The 15659-nt window shown below is 33.4% G+C and overlaps 1 protein-coding gene across 2 annotated transcripts in view; it reads left to right on the forward strand.

Moving 5' to 3' along the window:
* ANKRD13C (ankyrin repeat domain 13C) overlaps nucleotides 1-15659 on the forward strand; it is a 78438-nt gene that overhangs the window by 35294 nt on the left and 27485 nt on the right. For both annotated transcript variants that reach the window (XM_022581102.3, XM_089921116.1), the window contains 4 exons: nucleotides 3952-4037; nucleotides 5217-5262; nucleotides 9664-9730; nucleotides 13890-14034. In XM_022581102.3, coding sequence (XP_022436810.1) covers nucleotides 3952-4037; nucleotides 5217-5262; nucleotides 9664-9730; nucleotides 13890-14034 — 344 coding nt within the window. The remainder of the gene's footprint in view (nucleotides 1-3951; nucleotides 4038-5216; nucleotides 5263-9663; nucleotides 9731-13889; nucleotides 14035-15659) is intronic.

The raw sequence follows: 15659 nt of genomic DNA on the forward strand, positions 1-15659 counted from the left end.
CTTAAGTACTTATCAGGTGCATTGGAAACGTAGTAGGAATGTGCAATTAGCTTTGACATTGAGGAACTCATCTTAGTTGGGGGAGAGAAACCAATGAATATTCTGCAGTATTCTGAAGTATTCACAAAGTACTAGAGGAAAAAAGATGAGGGAGAAAGTAATTTCAGTTTTGGCAAGGTGTTTGGTATATTTAAGCTGAGTCTCAAAGGATTTTAGGAGTTAATAATTAGGTGGGGAAGGACATTCTAGCCTATGACAGCAGAATATATATAAAGCATGGAAATGTAAAGAACAAGGCACGTTTTAGGGAACAATGTATATTTCAGTGTGGCTCCCTAAATGAGGCTACATGGCAACCATGGGTGAAGGGGTGAAGTGTAGTTTTGAGAGATGAAGTTTGATGGTAAAGGAGCCACACTGACTGAGATGTGCTTTTCAAGGTTTTAATCTCAACCTCCAGTCACTGTAAAACCTCAGAAGACTTTAAAGCAGGAATTGACATTATTAGATAAGCCTGAAAACTGTTTGAGTAGGGAGGCAAGAGATTTTTTGAAAAATAATCTTTAGAACAAATATGGTAAACTTGACTTAAAGAAGAGACAGTGTGTTTAGAAAAGTAAGGGATAGATTAGAAGGATAAATGAAGGAATCTACAGTGGTTGATTATCTCTTGGATACTGGTAGTAATGGAAGGATTCAGAGTAATTCCAAAGTCTTTATCATGGATTAATGGCTATCTCATTAATTAATTGATATACAGAAAATAGGAAAAAGAACAGTATGGATTTTAATTGATTTGGTGTTAGGTTTGTTGAGTTTGAGTTTTCTGTAGTATATGCAGGTGGAACTGTACAAGTAAGAAGTAGGAGATAATTAGACTGGAGCACAGAAGGAAGTGGAAGGCAGAAGATACACATTTAAGTAATACTTGGAGCAGTAGGGCATAGCTCCAAAAACTTTAGACGCAAAAAACTGAAAACTTTACAAGTACTCTATATGGGAGAAGAAGGAAAGAGAAAGTTAAGTTAGTTGTGTTTTTCTGGAGTTCTTCATTTGAGTCTTTGTATGAATTCTGCCTAATATCATCCAAATCCTCTAAAGCTGATTTTATTTTCATTATCAATCACTGTTAATAAGATCCTTACAGTATGGGAGTACAAATATTGACCCTCCCCCCAAATATGATGGTAATTTTGTCTAATTGTGTTTTTTATATAAATTTATTTATTTTATTTTATTTACTTTTGCCTGCTTTGGGTCTTAGTTGCTGCGGGCAGGCTTTTTCTAGTCGTGGTGACCAGGGGCGACTCTTCGTTGTGGTGCACGGGCTTATTATTGTGGTGGTTTCTCTTGTTGCGGAGCACAGGCTCGAGGCGCGTGGGTTCAGTAGTTGTGGCACACAGGCTCAGTAGTTGTGGCTCGCGGACTCTAGAGTGCAGGCTCAGTAGTTGTGGCACATGGGCTTAGTTGCTCTGCGGCACGTGGGATCTTCCCGGACGAGGGATCGAACCCATGTCCCCTGCATTGGCAGGTGGATTCTTTTTTTTTTTTTGCGGTACGCGGGCCTCTCACTGTTGTGGCCTCTCCCGTTGCGGAGCACAGGCTCTGAATGCGCAGGCTCAGCGGCCATGGCTCATGGGCCTAGCCACTCCGCGGCATGTGAGATCTTCCTGGACCGGGGCACGAACCCGTGTCCCCTGCATCGGCAGGTGGACTCTCAACCACTGCGCCACCAGGCAAGCCCGGCAGGGGGATTCTTAACCACTGCACTACCAGGGAAGTCCCTGTCTAATTGTGTTCTGAGTGTTCATTTCTGCTTCCACAAGTGACGTTATTTTTAATGTGAAGTCTCATAGAACAGGAATTTCTTTGCATACATTACTATGCTATATACAGTTGTTGTCACTACGTTTTTAATAATGTTTGGTCATTTTAACATAATTTTCTATTTACTAAATGTCTTCAGTCAATTACAGTATATTTAGTTAATGGAAACGATATGACTTCTGCTTTTCATTGATATCTTTTCTATTTAGGAAATTAATTCTTTTTGTTCTTTATGTCAACAGGGGTCTGTTTGAATTTGAAGGCAAGGTAGATTGAATAAACATTTATTAAAGTATTTGCCTTTATAGTGGAGAAGAATTATAAAAAGAATTCTACTACATTTAGGTAATATCACTTTGATATTAAAGTTAAATTATAATGAACATGAAGGTTAACCAGATTCATATAAATTTGAATCTGTAAAGAACCCTAATGTTTATATAGGTCATTGGTTCTCACACTATTTGGATTTTATAGACCAGAAAAGAATTTTATTAAAGGATTGTTGTAGAGTAGCTGACTTTTTCACTTTAGCATATAAGAACTTTAAAAGTACTTTCTTCTGCGATCACAATTTCATTAAAAAAAAAAAAGACACCTTGAAACCAAAAATGAAAGAATAGTCCTTAAATTTAAAAAAAGTATATAATGTATAAAGAAAAAGAAATCCACCCTGGTACCCAGTTTTTTCATTTGGCTGCATATCACTGGAAACTTGAACAGTTGGCCACTGAAATGTAGACTTGTGTTTGGGAACTGCTGACCGAGATCACAGGTAGTGTGTAACTGAAACTAGGTCCCGTGTTCCCTGACTTTTAGGTCTCATCCTCTTCTGTCCCAAAAGACCTTTAGTAATTTAAACATTGCTCTTTGATTTTTGGCTTTTAAAAATACATTGGGATTAAAGTTAGACCTGTGGTTAAAAATAAGTGTAGATTCTACTATTTCTCATATTCTCCCTGAGCTTTTCCTAATTTGGCCTTTGTGGACAAAACAAATCTGATTTAATTTTATTACTGTCTTCTTTCCACATTATTTTCCCCCCAACCTTATACTTCCCTTATACTTCTGTATTCCATATAAGACATTAAGTAGTTTATAAGAGTGCATACTGTAAAATAGTAAAAAATAATAGTATTTTTATTTGTTTGTATGTATACATATGTATATGAAAACAGGACCAGGAGGAAATCAGCATGTATTGATGTATACATTTTACCCCCCTCTGTACATTTTTTCATCTTATTTCATTCAAGGCTAATATTTTCCCTTATTTCAATAAATGTTAGGGATTGATTTTGCTTGTTAATTTTAGACCTTTATTCTAATAAACAAAACTTATACTTACCTACTTGCAGGCACAGTAGTAAGCAATTTATATAGAGCCTCTATAGTAACTCCATGTAGCAGATTTCACTTTATTCTTAATTGACATATGAAAAAAAGAAACTGAAGTTTAGGGAAATTAAGTAAGTGTTCCATGTTTATACAGCTAATAAGTAGTAATGCTGTGGTTTGCGCTTAGGCAATTTGTCTAAATCTCCATCTCTTAACTGTTGAGAAGACGCTCTGGGGGGTTTCAGGTTTTATTAGAGTCAAAAGTTCTTTTCACAGATAGAGTAGAATTCATTTTAGTATTTTTTATGCTATGTTGGTGGTATGTGAGAGTACAGCCTCAAGTGAAAGAAGAACAGATGCAACTGGTAACAATTGCAGATAATTACATTTTTAGAAAAATAATGTCCAGTGGGATTTTTGAGATCTATCTTTGAGATCATCTTTTAGATCAGTGTTGACAACAGGACACTGCATCATCTGACTGAGATTGGTAATCTTGACTCATTCAGATAAAGCCTACTGATGATTAAAAACTAGCAAAACTAGTATGAATAAGTTGATGTCGAGGTATCTGTTTTCAATTTTCCTTGAGGATCTTAACAGTTTTGCTAAAGGTATTTTCCAACTTATTCACAATATCTATATTATATCTCTGTGTAATAAGCCAGTGGTGTTTCCTAGCATGGTGAAATTGTTTTTCATAAATTTTTTATTGAGGTGTAATTGGCAAACTAGCATGGTGAAATTTATTTTAAATTAAAAAATTTTTTTAAATTTAAATTTTAGTTACAGCTCTTTTAAGGAAGCTTAAGCAGCAATCCAGGGAAAGTGTTGAAGAAAAACGACCTCGATTATTAAAAGCCCTGAAAGAGGTAGGCTAAATTTCTTTGCTGATTTTGCCCTAAAGGGTAATTGTAAGTGTACTTTTAAGCATTTTAAAAATACAGTTTAATTTCTCACTAATTATTAAGGGTCAAGAAATGGTAAAAATCCTGCTTCAATTAAGCAATAATGACATTACAAAATACTCTGATTATGATGTGTAATCTTATGGGAAGCATTATTTGCTTTGATATTAGAAGGCAGATAAAGAATTATTGCTTTCAGTAAATTAGGTAAGAGCTCTAAGAAAAATGGAGGTAAGTCATAATTAATGGCAGTAGTTTTCCTTTGTCCTTTGGATTGAAAGATTTTCTATGAGCTGAAGTGCTACTGCCTTAGGAGCAGTTTGCATTTTCTTTATGTAACAAAACTCTTTTTGTCTGTCCTACTTCATGATGGTAAGAGCTGGGTGTGCTGGCACAGAAAGGGAGAGAGGTTTGTTTTCTGTTGTTTTTTCCTCTGTATTTTGGATGCGTGAAAGAACTGTGGGAGAAAGATATATCATCATGACTATGTCTTCTTTTAGGTATGCTTTGTTTTTGAAATCTCAAGGGATAAATTTTTTTGACAATATTTGATTAATAGTTCCTTGAACAGTTATAGTCTTTGATGTTTAGCTTCTAATTTGTGAAATAAAAACGTTCTCTATAGATCTCATATGATGACATATTATTTCAGGTTTAGTAAACCTATGTTATCACTTTATAGAAAAAAAGTTTGTATTGCAGTGGTTGATTTTATTAGACCATTATGAGCCTACACAATAATCATTTTGGAAGTTACTGTTTTTTTTATAACACTTCTAAAGTTATTAAGTATTTTTACAATACTACTTATTGTTATGCGAAATGGAATATTTATTGATGCAAATTTAAATGGCTGTCAGTTTCAGATATGTTCTTATGTGATTAAAACGTTCTTGTAAAATCTAGAGTGGTGTGAGTTTTCCTTTGTAGATATGTGTAGTAATGTCTGCTATTGTAATGTAATTTTAAGTAATAACCATATATATTTTTTGGTTCTGTCTCCAACTCCATACATTGAAATTATTTCCTATTCCTGTCTATAGACCTTTAATAACAGATTTTTTTAAGCAAAATATATTAAGTAGGTATAAGAGCTGTTAACGAAGGTGTGCATTCAATAATTATTCATATTTCATTTCTCAGCTAGGTGACTTTTATCTAGAACTTCACTGGGATTTTCAAAGCTGGGGTAAGAGTGTGCTATATTTTACTATAAAATATGTACGTATGCAGAAATGCAAGTGCAAAAATAACTATTATATAGAAATGTTAACATAACAAATATTGCCCTAAGGAAATTAAAATATTTTTCATCATGTTGAATGTAATGGTTATAAAGCCCTATAGTAATACTTAATTATCCTAACCTGATTAGTAACTTTCATAATTATTATTTTTAAGATTAAAAATTCTCTTTTTTTTAAATAAAATGCCGGTTCAAATATTATAATAATTTAATATAAGGAATTTTCAGAGGGAAGAGAAGAATAATTATGGGATTATTAGATTACTGAATTTAGGAAAGTTTGACATATAGTATTTAGATCCCTGAATGTGAAGAATTTGGTTAACATTAATTGATTTTGTATGTTTTGTCATCTTTCAATCACATTTGCTGCTTTTATTGCATACTTTATAGCCACTGTTTTAACGTACTATTTGGTTGCATACTCTTGCACTTATTTATGAAAGACGTTAATTCCTAGATATTTTACAGCCATTTATTGATTTACCTTGGCAAGGTAAGTTTTCTCTCCTCCCCATTTTAAACATGAGGCTACTTAGGGAGAAAACTTTGGTGTCCAAATAGGAAGTTTGATCCTAGTGACCTTTACTTTACTAAGTAAACAACTATCCAAACCACTAACTTTTGGGTTAAATATTTATTTAATGTAATCTATATATAGGTTTGAATATAGTATGCTTATGTGTGTTTTTTAAAGCATCTGAATTAATCTTTATGATATTAAAGATATTTGAATGCTTATTATCACCAAAATAATCATAAAAATAGATCATAATCATAAAAATAAATCAGATATTGATAACTCTAGAAAGCACTGTTAATGTTTCATATGAATATTTCAAACTCTTTTCAATGCTTACAAACGTGTGTGTATGTACATATATATAAATATAAATGTATATATGTATATATATCCTCAGCATTAGTTTTTTTTTTTAATGGGATCATACTATTATATCATTATGCACTTTGTCACGTTTACTTAATATATCATAGGTATCTCATTTTAGTTCATGAGGAAGTACTTCATTTTTTTTTTTAACAGCTGCATAATATTGTACAGCATGGGTGATTAAGGTTTTTCTAGTGTTTAATCTCTAAATGTAAAATTTTAATCCCTAAATATAATCAGTTTTTTCTAACATTGTTAACAACTGTAGTTCATCAGGCTAGTTTTGGCTCCATCAAAATCACACATGAGGGAGTTCCCTGGTGGCCTAGTGGTTAGGACTCCAGACTCTCACTGCTGTGTCCCAGGTTCAATCCCTGACTGGGGAACTGAGATCCTACAAGCCTCATGTCACAGCCAAAAAAAAAAGATCACACATGATTTTGTTTTGTTAACTCTCATAGTCCTCTATGCTCTATAAATTATTCAGAAGTCCCAGTGTTCTAGAATACTGAGAGAAAAAAAGGTTTGTAATAGCTCTGTATAATAAAAGAGGTCTAAGTTAGATTGGTCTAAAGCCTGAGTACTGTTTTTTCACCCGGTTTTTTTCTATCTGTAAAGACCCCAGTCATTCTTGGCGATCCTAAACTGAGGTTGTCCCTTGAGTGTACTGTCTCTTTAATTGATTGTCTTAGTAGTTGTTAGTGGTTTGAATTCTAAGATAGTCACTTTATGTTGCTGAGCAAAATGTTCTAAAATATTTTAAAAGTGACATTTCAGTTACATGAAGAAATAGAAATGGATGTAATTACTCCAGAAATTGTGCATATGATCTATAGTTATAAACACATTATAAATGTTGCATAATCAAGTTCATTATGCAACCACTGAGGTACTTGTTTAAAGTATTGCTTCTTTGAGAACTTGACTTTGATGCAAAAAAGTCAACCCATCTGTTTCATTGTTGATAAAGGTTTTTACTGATTTCATGTCAAATTATTAGCACCTGATGGTTAGATATCATCTATAATTTTAAAAACTAAACTCATTGGCTAGATTTAGCTTAGACACTTTGGATTAAAAAAATTGGATAATCTCTATTATTAGATTTGATTATCAAGCTTTTTTCCAGAGTTTAGGCATGGTTCCTCCCCTTGTTAAAGCCCCTAATATTTAAAAAAAAAAAAAAAAAAAAGGCAACCCAGAAATAAGAGGAAGTTAAGAAATATTGAGGTCCGGCGTTAAGTTTAATTTAGAGGTTGTGGAGCCCACAAACTCTACTCTTTCTCCTTCAGTAGTTAGCTGAAAATAGCCTTAGACTTGGTTAATAGCAAGTCTGGAGGTGACTAAATTATTCCAGCTTGAGTTTTTAGGTGTGGAAAAGCTTTAAATTGGAATCAGAAGTACTGGCTCCTAACTGTTTGACATGGCAAATCACATAACTTTCCTGAGCTTCAGTTTCTTCATTTTAAAAATGGGGATAATAATAACTGCCCCACCTATTTCAAGCCTTTGTTTTGGTGTAGATGAAATGAAATCATGTTTTTGAAGGAAGCCCTTCAGATACTGTAAAGTGTTAAATAATTTTATAATCACTACAAATTTAACATTATGTGTATATAGCATGTTTCAACAGAAAAACTAATAGTTTTTTTTCTTTATCTCATAATCTACAGAATATCCATCCTGTATTTGGGACTGTTTTTTGCATATTATAGATGGAAAACATTCGACCTAGAAACTCTTCTTAAAATCAGGGAGTAAGTGATAGCAAAACCAAAATTAAAATTTTGAGACTTTCCATTTTTCAGTTCAGAGGATTATGCCGCTGTGTTAGACTCTCAGATTATGCTGAGGTAACTTAGATACAGACAGCCTAATTGTTCAGTTTAAATTGGGGAAGAAAAAGTCATCACAGAATTGGGAAAATGAAAATTGCTTTATTTTTGGAATGCATTAAAATCTTTTTTTCTCAATGATATCTTTTTTTTTTTTAACTTTTGCTTTTCAAACCCTAAGCTTCTTATTTTTTTTCTACATTCCCCTCTTACTCTTTTTCTGATTTTTGATAAATGGGTATTGGTATGTGATTCTAAGTTTTGTTTTTATAGGTTACCATACTACTTCAGAAGATGTAATAAGTTAAATTTAAATTGTTAGGATGCTGTCTTCTTGTAATCATCTTTTTCATGCTACACCAAATATTTAAGGACAGAAAAACTGGATCTCAATAAGCATGAAAGAGGAGCTTTGATCATTTACGTAGATTTATGCCATTATTAATCTTCTTAACTTCTGTTGTTTCATATAAGGAAAAATTTTATTGGAAAATGATTTCTTATGTTCTTTGACCAGGGTAACTCTTAGTTGATATTCCCTCTGGGCAGTAAAATTTTCTTGCTTTTATAAAATAAGAAGTCTAGAAAACTGTCTTCAATGCTGGAAATCATTTTGGATTAAATGACCTCTAAGGATTTAAAAAAGACATTTTTATATTTGGTATACCTTTAATGTTAGTGAGCAAATATTGATGCTTTTGAAAAAGTTAACTAAAAAACTAGCCCTTAATTTTCTCCAAAGTCTTTGTTTATTTCTAACCCATTTGATTTATCACCCATTTTTAAAACACAGAGTTTTGTAAAATATACATGTAATATATCTTACATAGATACACACACCCACTTACATACACATGTACATGTGATGTAATCTTTAATTTCAAGAATTTTGAGTTTCACATTTTTTCTTTTTTTGGTATGTGGTAGTTTAATTATATAGCCTGTTATGTAGATTTATTTATCCATAGAATAACTCATATTTCCTCAAAATATAGCAGATAATAAATGATAAAAAACTATGAGAATATAGCTTGTGATATGAATGTAAGCAACACTGGAATATAGAAATCTATAAGTCAATAGTATGATTGCATTTTATGGATTTTGAAACTGAGCTACAGTGAGCTTAAGTAACCAACATATTTGGGATTCAGACTCAAATTCAACTATCTAGCTCTAAAAGTGCCTTTTTCTATTACACATATTACTTTTCTGGTATTTAATCCAATTATATTTAGAGGATCAGATGGAATCCAGGCTTATCTGGTTACCCATTCAGGAGGGTTTAGTTACCACAGGGCATCGTTTTCTAACTTACAGTAATATCCTACAATATATACCCAAGAGTGGCATTATATCAACTCTGCTACTCTTACATGTGTTTGGTGGGTGGTGGTGGTGAACTATACAGCAATTACAATTAAATAGTAGGTATTTGAAGTTGCTCAAAATGGCTTTGTATATTATTTTTAAGTGGAAAATACTATTTTAAAGGAAATTATTACAATTTTGGTGAAATAGTAAAATGTTTACATTACTCTTCTTCTAATTAAAAAAATTTGTAATCTCTCTGAACTTTAGGTGGTTATTTTTTGCCTTTTCTTTTTACAAATACAGTGCCTTTACTTTCCCGAATTCTGCCTTCTGATGCATGTAAAATATACAAACAAGGTATCAATATCAGGTAAGGTGATTTGATTTTTTTCTGAGTAACAGATAATTGAGATTTAGAGATAGCTTTTCTTTTTGTAGTAATAGCTTATACTTGGATGTAGTATTTTATAACATGTTGTAATATATTCACAATATTTTATCTCCTTTGAGATACTACAGATAAGGAACCAAAGGCATAAAATCTTGACTAAAACAAAGGTATTATTATTTAACTACAGACTATCTGGAAGGCAAGTCGAGTGAAGATCATGATATAACACTAAGAAGATTTAAGATGGTCATCTCCCTCTTCCTAGCTTTGTAGGGAATAAGGGACACATAAGGAGGACATAACTATTGTCCTGTTTTTCCTCCATCCCTCTCCAACCCTTCCCTCCCCTGTCTACCCATCCATGCTTCTAGCCATTCATCTGTTCAGTCATCTATCCATTCTAGTGAACACTTTAAGGCTAATTTTAATTTTCTTCTGTTTCCTTTTAAAACTAAGATTGATGTTTGGATCTCACAGGGAATCTATTTATTTTATTTATTTCAGGATTTTATCATTATCTCTTTAGCTTTCTGTTAATATAGGTATATTTACAAGTTATATATATCTAAGCTATATATAATGCTGGTGAATATGCCAACTTTTTAGTATATTCATATTTATTAGTATATTTATATATACATAAAATTTTACATGTCTGTATCTTATAAAAATCCAGAATATTAATTTGAATATGTAAGGGTCTAGAACTAGAGATGTCTTAAAAGGTTATCTCATATAAACTCTTCATTTTATAGATTAGAACGTTCTGACAAGTGAAGTGATTTTTATGAGCATATTGCGAATTAATCACTGAGCCAGGACCTCTCTGACTTCCTGTCAGATCTTATCATGTCACAAGGCAGAAATTATAAAAAATCAACTCTTTATGAGATTTATTATTCAATATGTTGAATTATAATGAAGAGGTAACCTTTAGATGGAAGTAAGTTCTAGGGTCATTATTCTCCAGCAAAATTCTATTAAGGTAGAAGTTTCTGTGATTTTGTTTTTAAAAATAACCTCCTCAAATGTTTCTGATTATGAAAGTGTTCATGCACATTAAATTCATGGTCATTATAGAAACCTTGGAAAATACAGAAAAGTATAGGTTAGAAAACTAGGAAAGGATTTGATATTGATGTAGATTTAATTCAGTAGCCTATTGTTAGCAATATATTATGGTTATTAAAAAATTATCAGTTTAAAAATGCTTAATATAGGTGCTTGCCAAAGTTAGTAGATAACTTGGGAGAATAGTATTATCTTCCATGTGCTACTTTAACTAAATGTTAGTTTTAGTTCTGTTTGATTCTTAAATTTAGGAGAAAAGGAGCTTCTTTCTTTTAAAAAATTGTTTCACATTTATATATGACTTTTAAAAGTAAATGACATGATGCATATTACCTAATAAATATAGATGATAAAAAAACCACAAAATGGTTAAGATAGAGACATGAGAATAAGAGGCTGAGAGAGAATAATTGTGTCAAAGAATGTAGTTTAAGGGAAGCTACTGCCGTTTAGCAAGACTCTGAAACCTGGGACTTACTAGCAGCCGAGGTTGAGGGAGAAATGTGACAGGTTCAAAGTGCTAGTTATCAAACAAAGTTTACTAGATTAATGGAGAAGCTGCATTTTAGGATGTATGACAAAGGTTTTTGCATAGATGAAGAATTATTTTAAAGAAAAAGAAGTTTGTTAACATTAAATAAAAACTTTCAAATTTAAACATCAGGAGATGATTAGTTCTTTTAAATATCACTTCAAATGAATTTTACTTGTATCTCATGACAGTTATGTGATAATTTAAAGTATCTTCTTTGGGAATTCCTTGGTGTTCCAGTGGTTAGGACTCCACGCATTCACTGCCAAGGGCGCGGGTTCCATCCCTGGTCGGGAAACTAAGATTCTGCAGGCCGTGTGGCCAAAAAAAAAAAAAAGTATCTTCTTGTTGTCAAAGAGAAATTAATACTTTAGTAGAAATAGGAAAGTGTGGGCAACTTTATTGTTGAGAATACTAACAAATATTTTCACTGTTAATAATTTTGAGGTTACATATAACCACTGACTAAAATAATCATTGCAAACTTTCTCAGTCAGGCTCTTCCTATTTCGAGTAGGCCCTATTTCCTTTTCACTGTTACTTGGGCATTTTTCAAGTTTTTATCTGAAACAGAACATGTTCTACTCAAATCTTTGCATTTGTATAAAGAACTTTTTGTTCTTCATGGTGAATTACATGGCAAAATTAAAAGTATTTAGGCTTATAAGCTGAAAGCCAAGGACTAGTTAATACATTAAAATATCATTGTGATAAATTATATAAAAAATTATATTATAAATTATATCATTATGATAAATTAGATTTAAGGGCTCAAATGTTGCCAGTGTCAGTCTGTCTTTGTCTCTCTGTACATCTCTTCTCTCACATTTCCTATCCCCACCCCTTGCAACCCACTACTACTCTCACCCAGGATGGGCAAGAAGGGAATGGAGGCAAAAGACTGTTCTGGCCCTTTTCTTCTTTTTTTGTGGGGTATAGAGTTCCCTGGTAGCTGAAGCTTGGAGTCCAAATAGGCCATGCATGTAAAATGATCTGTTCCTTTTCTGAGACTTCAGTAGCCCGCATCTTATAGAGGTAGGGGATAAGCCCCTTTTACTGGCATTATTTTCTCTTACGCCACATGTACAAGCAATAACAGGATATGTTTAGTAGTACAGGCACCAGTAGTACAGTAGCAGGCTACTGGAAGTGGACCAGGGGCTAGAATTCAACTGTAAAGCAGCAGGTAGTGTTCACTCATATAGGAGTTGGTGACTTGGTTTTCTTTTTCGGACTTCTTATTCGGTTCTGAGGGGTGTGTGTATTTTATATGGCTCAGAAAAGAGCCTCTTATACATAGGATAACCATATTTCCCTGTTCACCTCTGTTGTCCTGGTAAAATTATTAACAGTATCACCTTCACCTTTAAAAACTACTAGTTTTGGTGATAAATTATATGTAACCCTAGTTATTCTTTTGCATGCGAAATATGCTCCATCTTTCAGCTTCTCCTACAAAGCCTTGTGCAAGATTGAAGCACTTCAGGGTACTTGTGAACTTTTCCATTCCATTATTCTCCCAAATTTCAGCAAGTAGTGATTTGTAGATTTTATTTGAGACCAACCCACTGGGTCGACCATGCCAGGTCTTGGTTATAGTGAGCACAACAAACATACAAGTGTGTGAGTCCATGAATATTTGCCATAGGAACGATCCATAATGTTTTCAGGCTGTAGAGATGTTGGAAAAGAAAATGCTGGGAAAAAGAATGCTAATCTGAATCTGGGAAGTCAAGCAGAAAGGCCAAGAATTTAGAGTAAGTTAAATGGTTTATCGAGTTGAAGGATGAAGCAAGGTTTGGTACCAAGCATAAGCATAGATGCAGATCATAAGGACAAGACTGTGGACACACAGTCCTTAGTCTAAGAATGTGGTCCGTCCATGGCTATACCTCTCTTATATACAGTTGACCTTTGAACAATACCGTTTTGAACTACTTGGGCCCACTTATACGTAGATCTTTTTTAAGAAATACATACTACAGTACTACATGATCCAAGGTTGGTTGAATCTGAGGATGTGGAAATGTGCATATGGAGGGCCGACTGTAAAGTTACCTGTGGAGGGGATGTGGGTCAGCGCCCCAAACCCTGGTGTTCAAGGGTCAGCTGTACTCTGCCGAGCTAGCAACTTGGTTTTGAAAGTATCAGAGAATGTTAGACAGGTCTGCTTTCCTTTTCTGCCCTTCCCCCTTGAAGTAACTTTTATGGAGTAGCTACAGTATAGGAAATGGTAGAGAATAAGGGTACAGTTAGAGAAATGCATCAACAATGGGGAAACAACCTTTTTCTTGCTGGATTAATGAAGTATATATTCAGAAAAATGAAATATAGATAAAATTGAATATATATTTAAATATTCTTTTGGTGTTTTTAATGAGATATTTTAAATTTAGTTTTTATCTATAAATTTGATTTTGAAATATGGTATTAGCATCTTGGTTTGAGTTTAGAGGGAGCAAAACTTGTTTAATTAATATGAAGTTTTATTGAAATTTTATTTGTCAGAATTTCTCATCTATCCATCTTTCACAGGCTTGACACTACTCTCATAGACTTTACTGACATGAAGTGCCAACGAGGGGATTTAAGCTTCATTTTCAATGGGGATGCGGCACCCTCTGAATCTTTTGTAGTATTAGACAATGAACAAAAAGTTTATCAGCGAATACACCATGAGGTGAGCATATGGTCTTTATCAGTATTCCTGTAAATGGTTTAAAAAAGTCTGTGTAGGGATTTCCCCTGTGGTCCAGTGGTTAAGACTCCGCCTTCTAATGCAAGGGGTGAGGGTTCGATCCCTAGTTGGGGAACTAAGATCCCACATGCCACGGGGTGCGGCTAAAAAAATAAAAGAAGTCTGTGTATGCAACCAAGCCTCGGTGTAATTGTTTTAAAAGGCGTAAGGCATAATTGAGATAGTTCATTCCTAAAGCTTTGATTTTCTTACCTCTTGCTTTTTAAAAAAGTTTTATCATCTGTTCTCTATCCGGACTAATCCACTGAGTCTGTTTGCTCTTAATTCACTGATGATCTCCTAGTTAAATAAACCCTAACTTCTCATAGTTCTCATTTGTTGAACCTGTTCTGGCCCTGTCCCCATTTATCTTCCTATCTTAGTTTCTTTTATTGTTGTGGACCATCTCTATCTCTTTAATATGAACACCTCTCTTGGCTCTCTGTCTGTACCATTTTACTTTTCCCAACTCTTTGGGCACCTTTCTTTTTTCCGTCTTTTCACTCTTAAAGTACAAAATTATACCCCTTCTAAACACCATATCTCCATGTTGGAATTGCCTTCACAACGACCTTTGAGAGACCATATTCACCATCATCTTATATCTGTTGTTCCCTGAATGCTTATAAACCAAAGAAAAAGCTTTTCTAGTATCTATATATATCACTGATAGCCTTACAAATGTTTTTAGGTCAATATTTTGTTTTGTCACTGTGGCTTTTATTTTTCACCATTTCCTTTCCTTACGTTTACCACATCTTGTGACCCCTTCCTCAACATCTCTTAGATTAGACCCTCCTACTGTCATATCTGTTGACAAGACCTTAGTTACCTTGTATGTGTACTATTGAAATAAATAGTTTCCTAACTGGCACTGAGCAAGGAAGATTTGGATTCGAAGAGAAGAAAAAAAGACATTCCTTGTGGGGGAAACAGGATGAGTAAAGCCAGGAAAGTAGGACTAAGAATGGTTTATTTGGGAAACAGAAAAGCAATCTATCTGACTGCAGTGAAGGTTTCTCTTACTGAGCATAGGAACATGGTTTATGGAAGGCCTTAACAGCCAGATAAAATAATTTAGGATCTGTTATAGTTGGCAATAGAGAGTCATAGATTCTTAAACAAGGGATTGATTTGATCAAAAAGTAATTTAAATGAATTAATCTTATATATAATAGTTTTTTGACTTTTCCTCCTTCCCTCTCTTCCTCAAACATTTTATCAAGGACCTAATAAATGCTAGACACTGCTAGGTGCTATGGATAGTGGCATTGTATTAATAGTATACAGTTTGTCTCTTGGTATCTGTGGGGGATTGATTCTAGGAATCCCCAAGGATACCAAAATCCACAGATGCTCAAGTCCCTTATATAAAATGGTGTAGTATTTGCATATAAGCTACACACATCCTCCCATATACTTTAATTCATCTCTAGATTACTTATAATACTTAATACAATGTAAAGCCTAGGTAAATAGTTGTAAATACAGTGTAAATACCTTGTAACTAGTTGCCTGTGTGGCAAATTTAAGTTTTGCTTTCTGGAACTTTCTGGAATTTTTTTTCT

This window comes from Delphinapterus leucas, chromosome 1 (genome assembly GCF_059928025.1).
Source record: "Delphinapterus leucas isolate spDelLeu-1000000601 "Yukka" chromosome 1, BTC_Dleu_Yukka2, whole genome shotgun sequence".
NCBI lineage: Eukaryota > Metazoa > Chordata > Mammalia > Artiodactyla > Monodontidae > Delphinapterus > Delphinapterus leucas.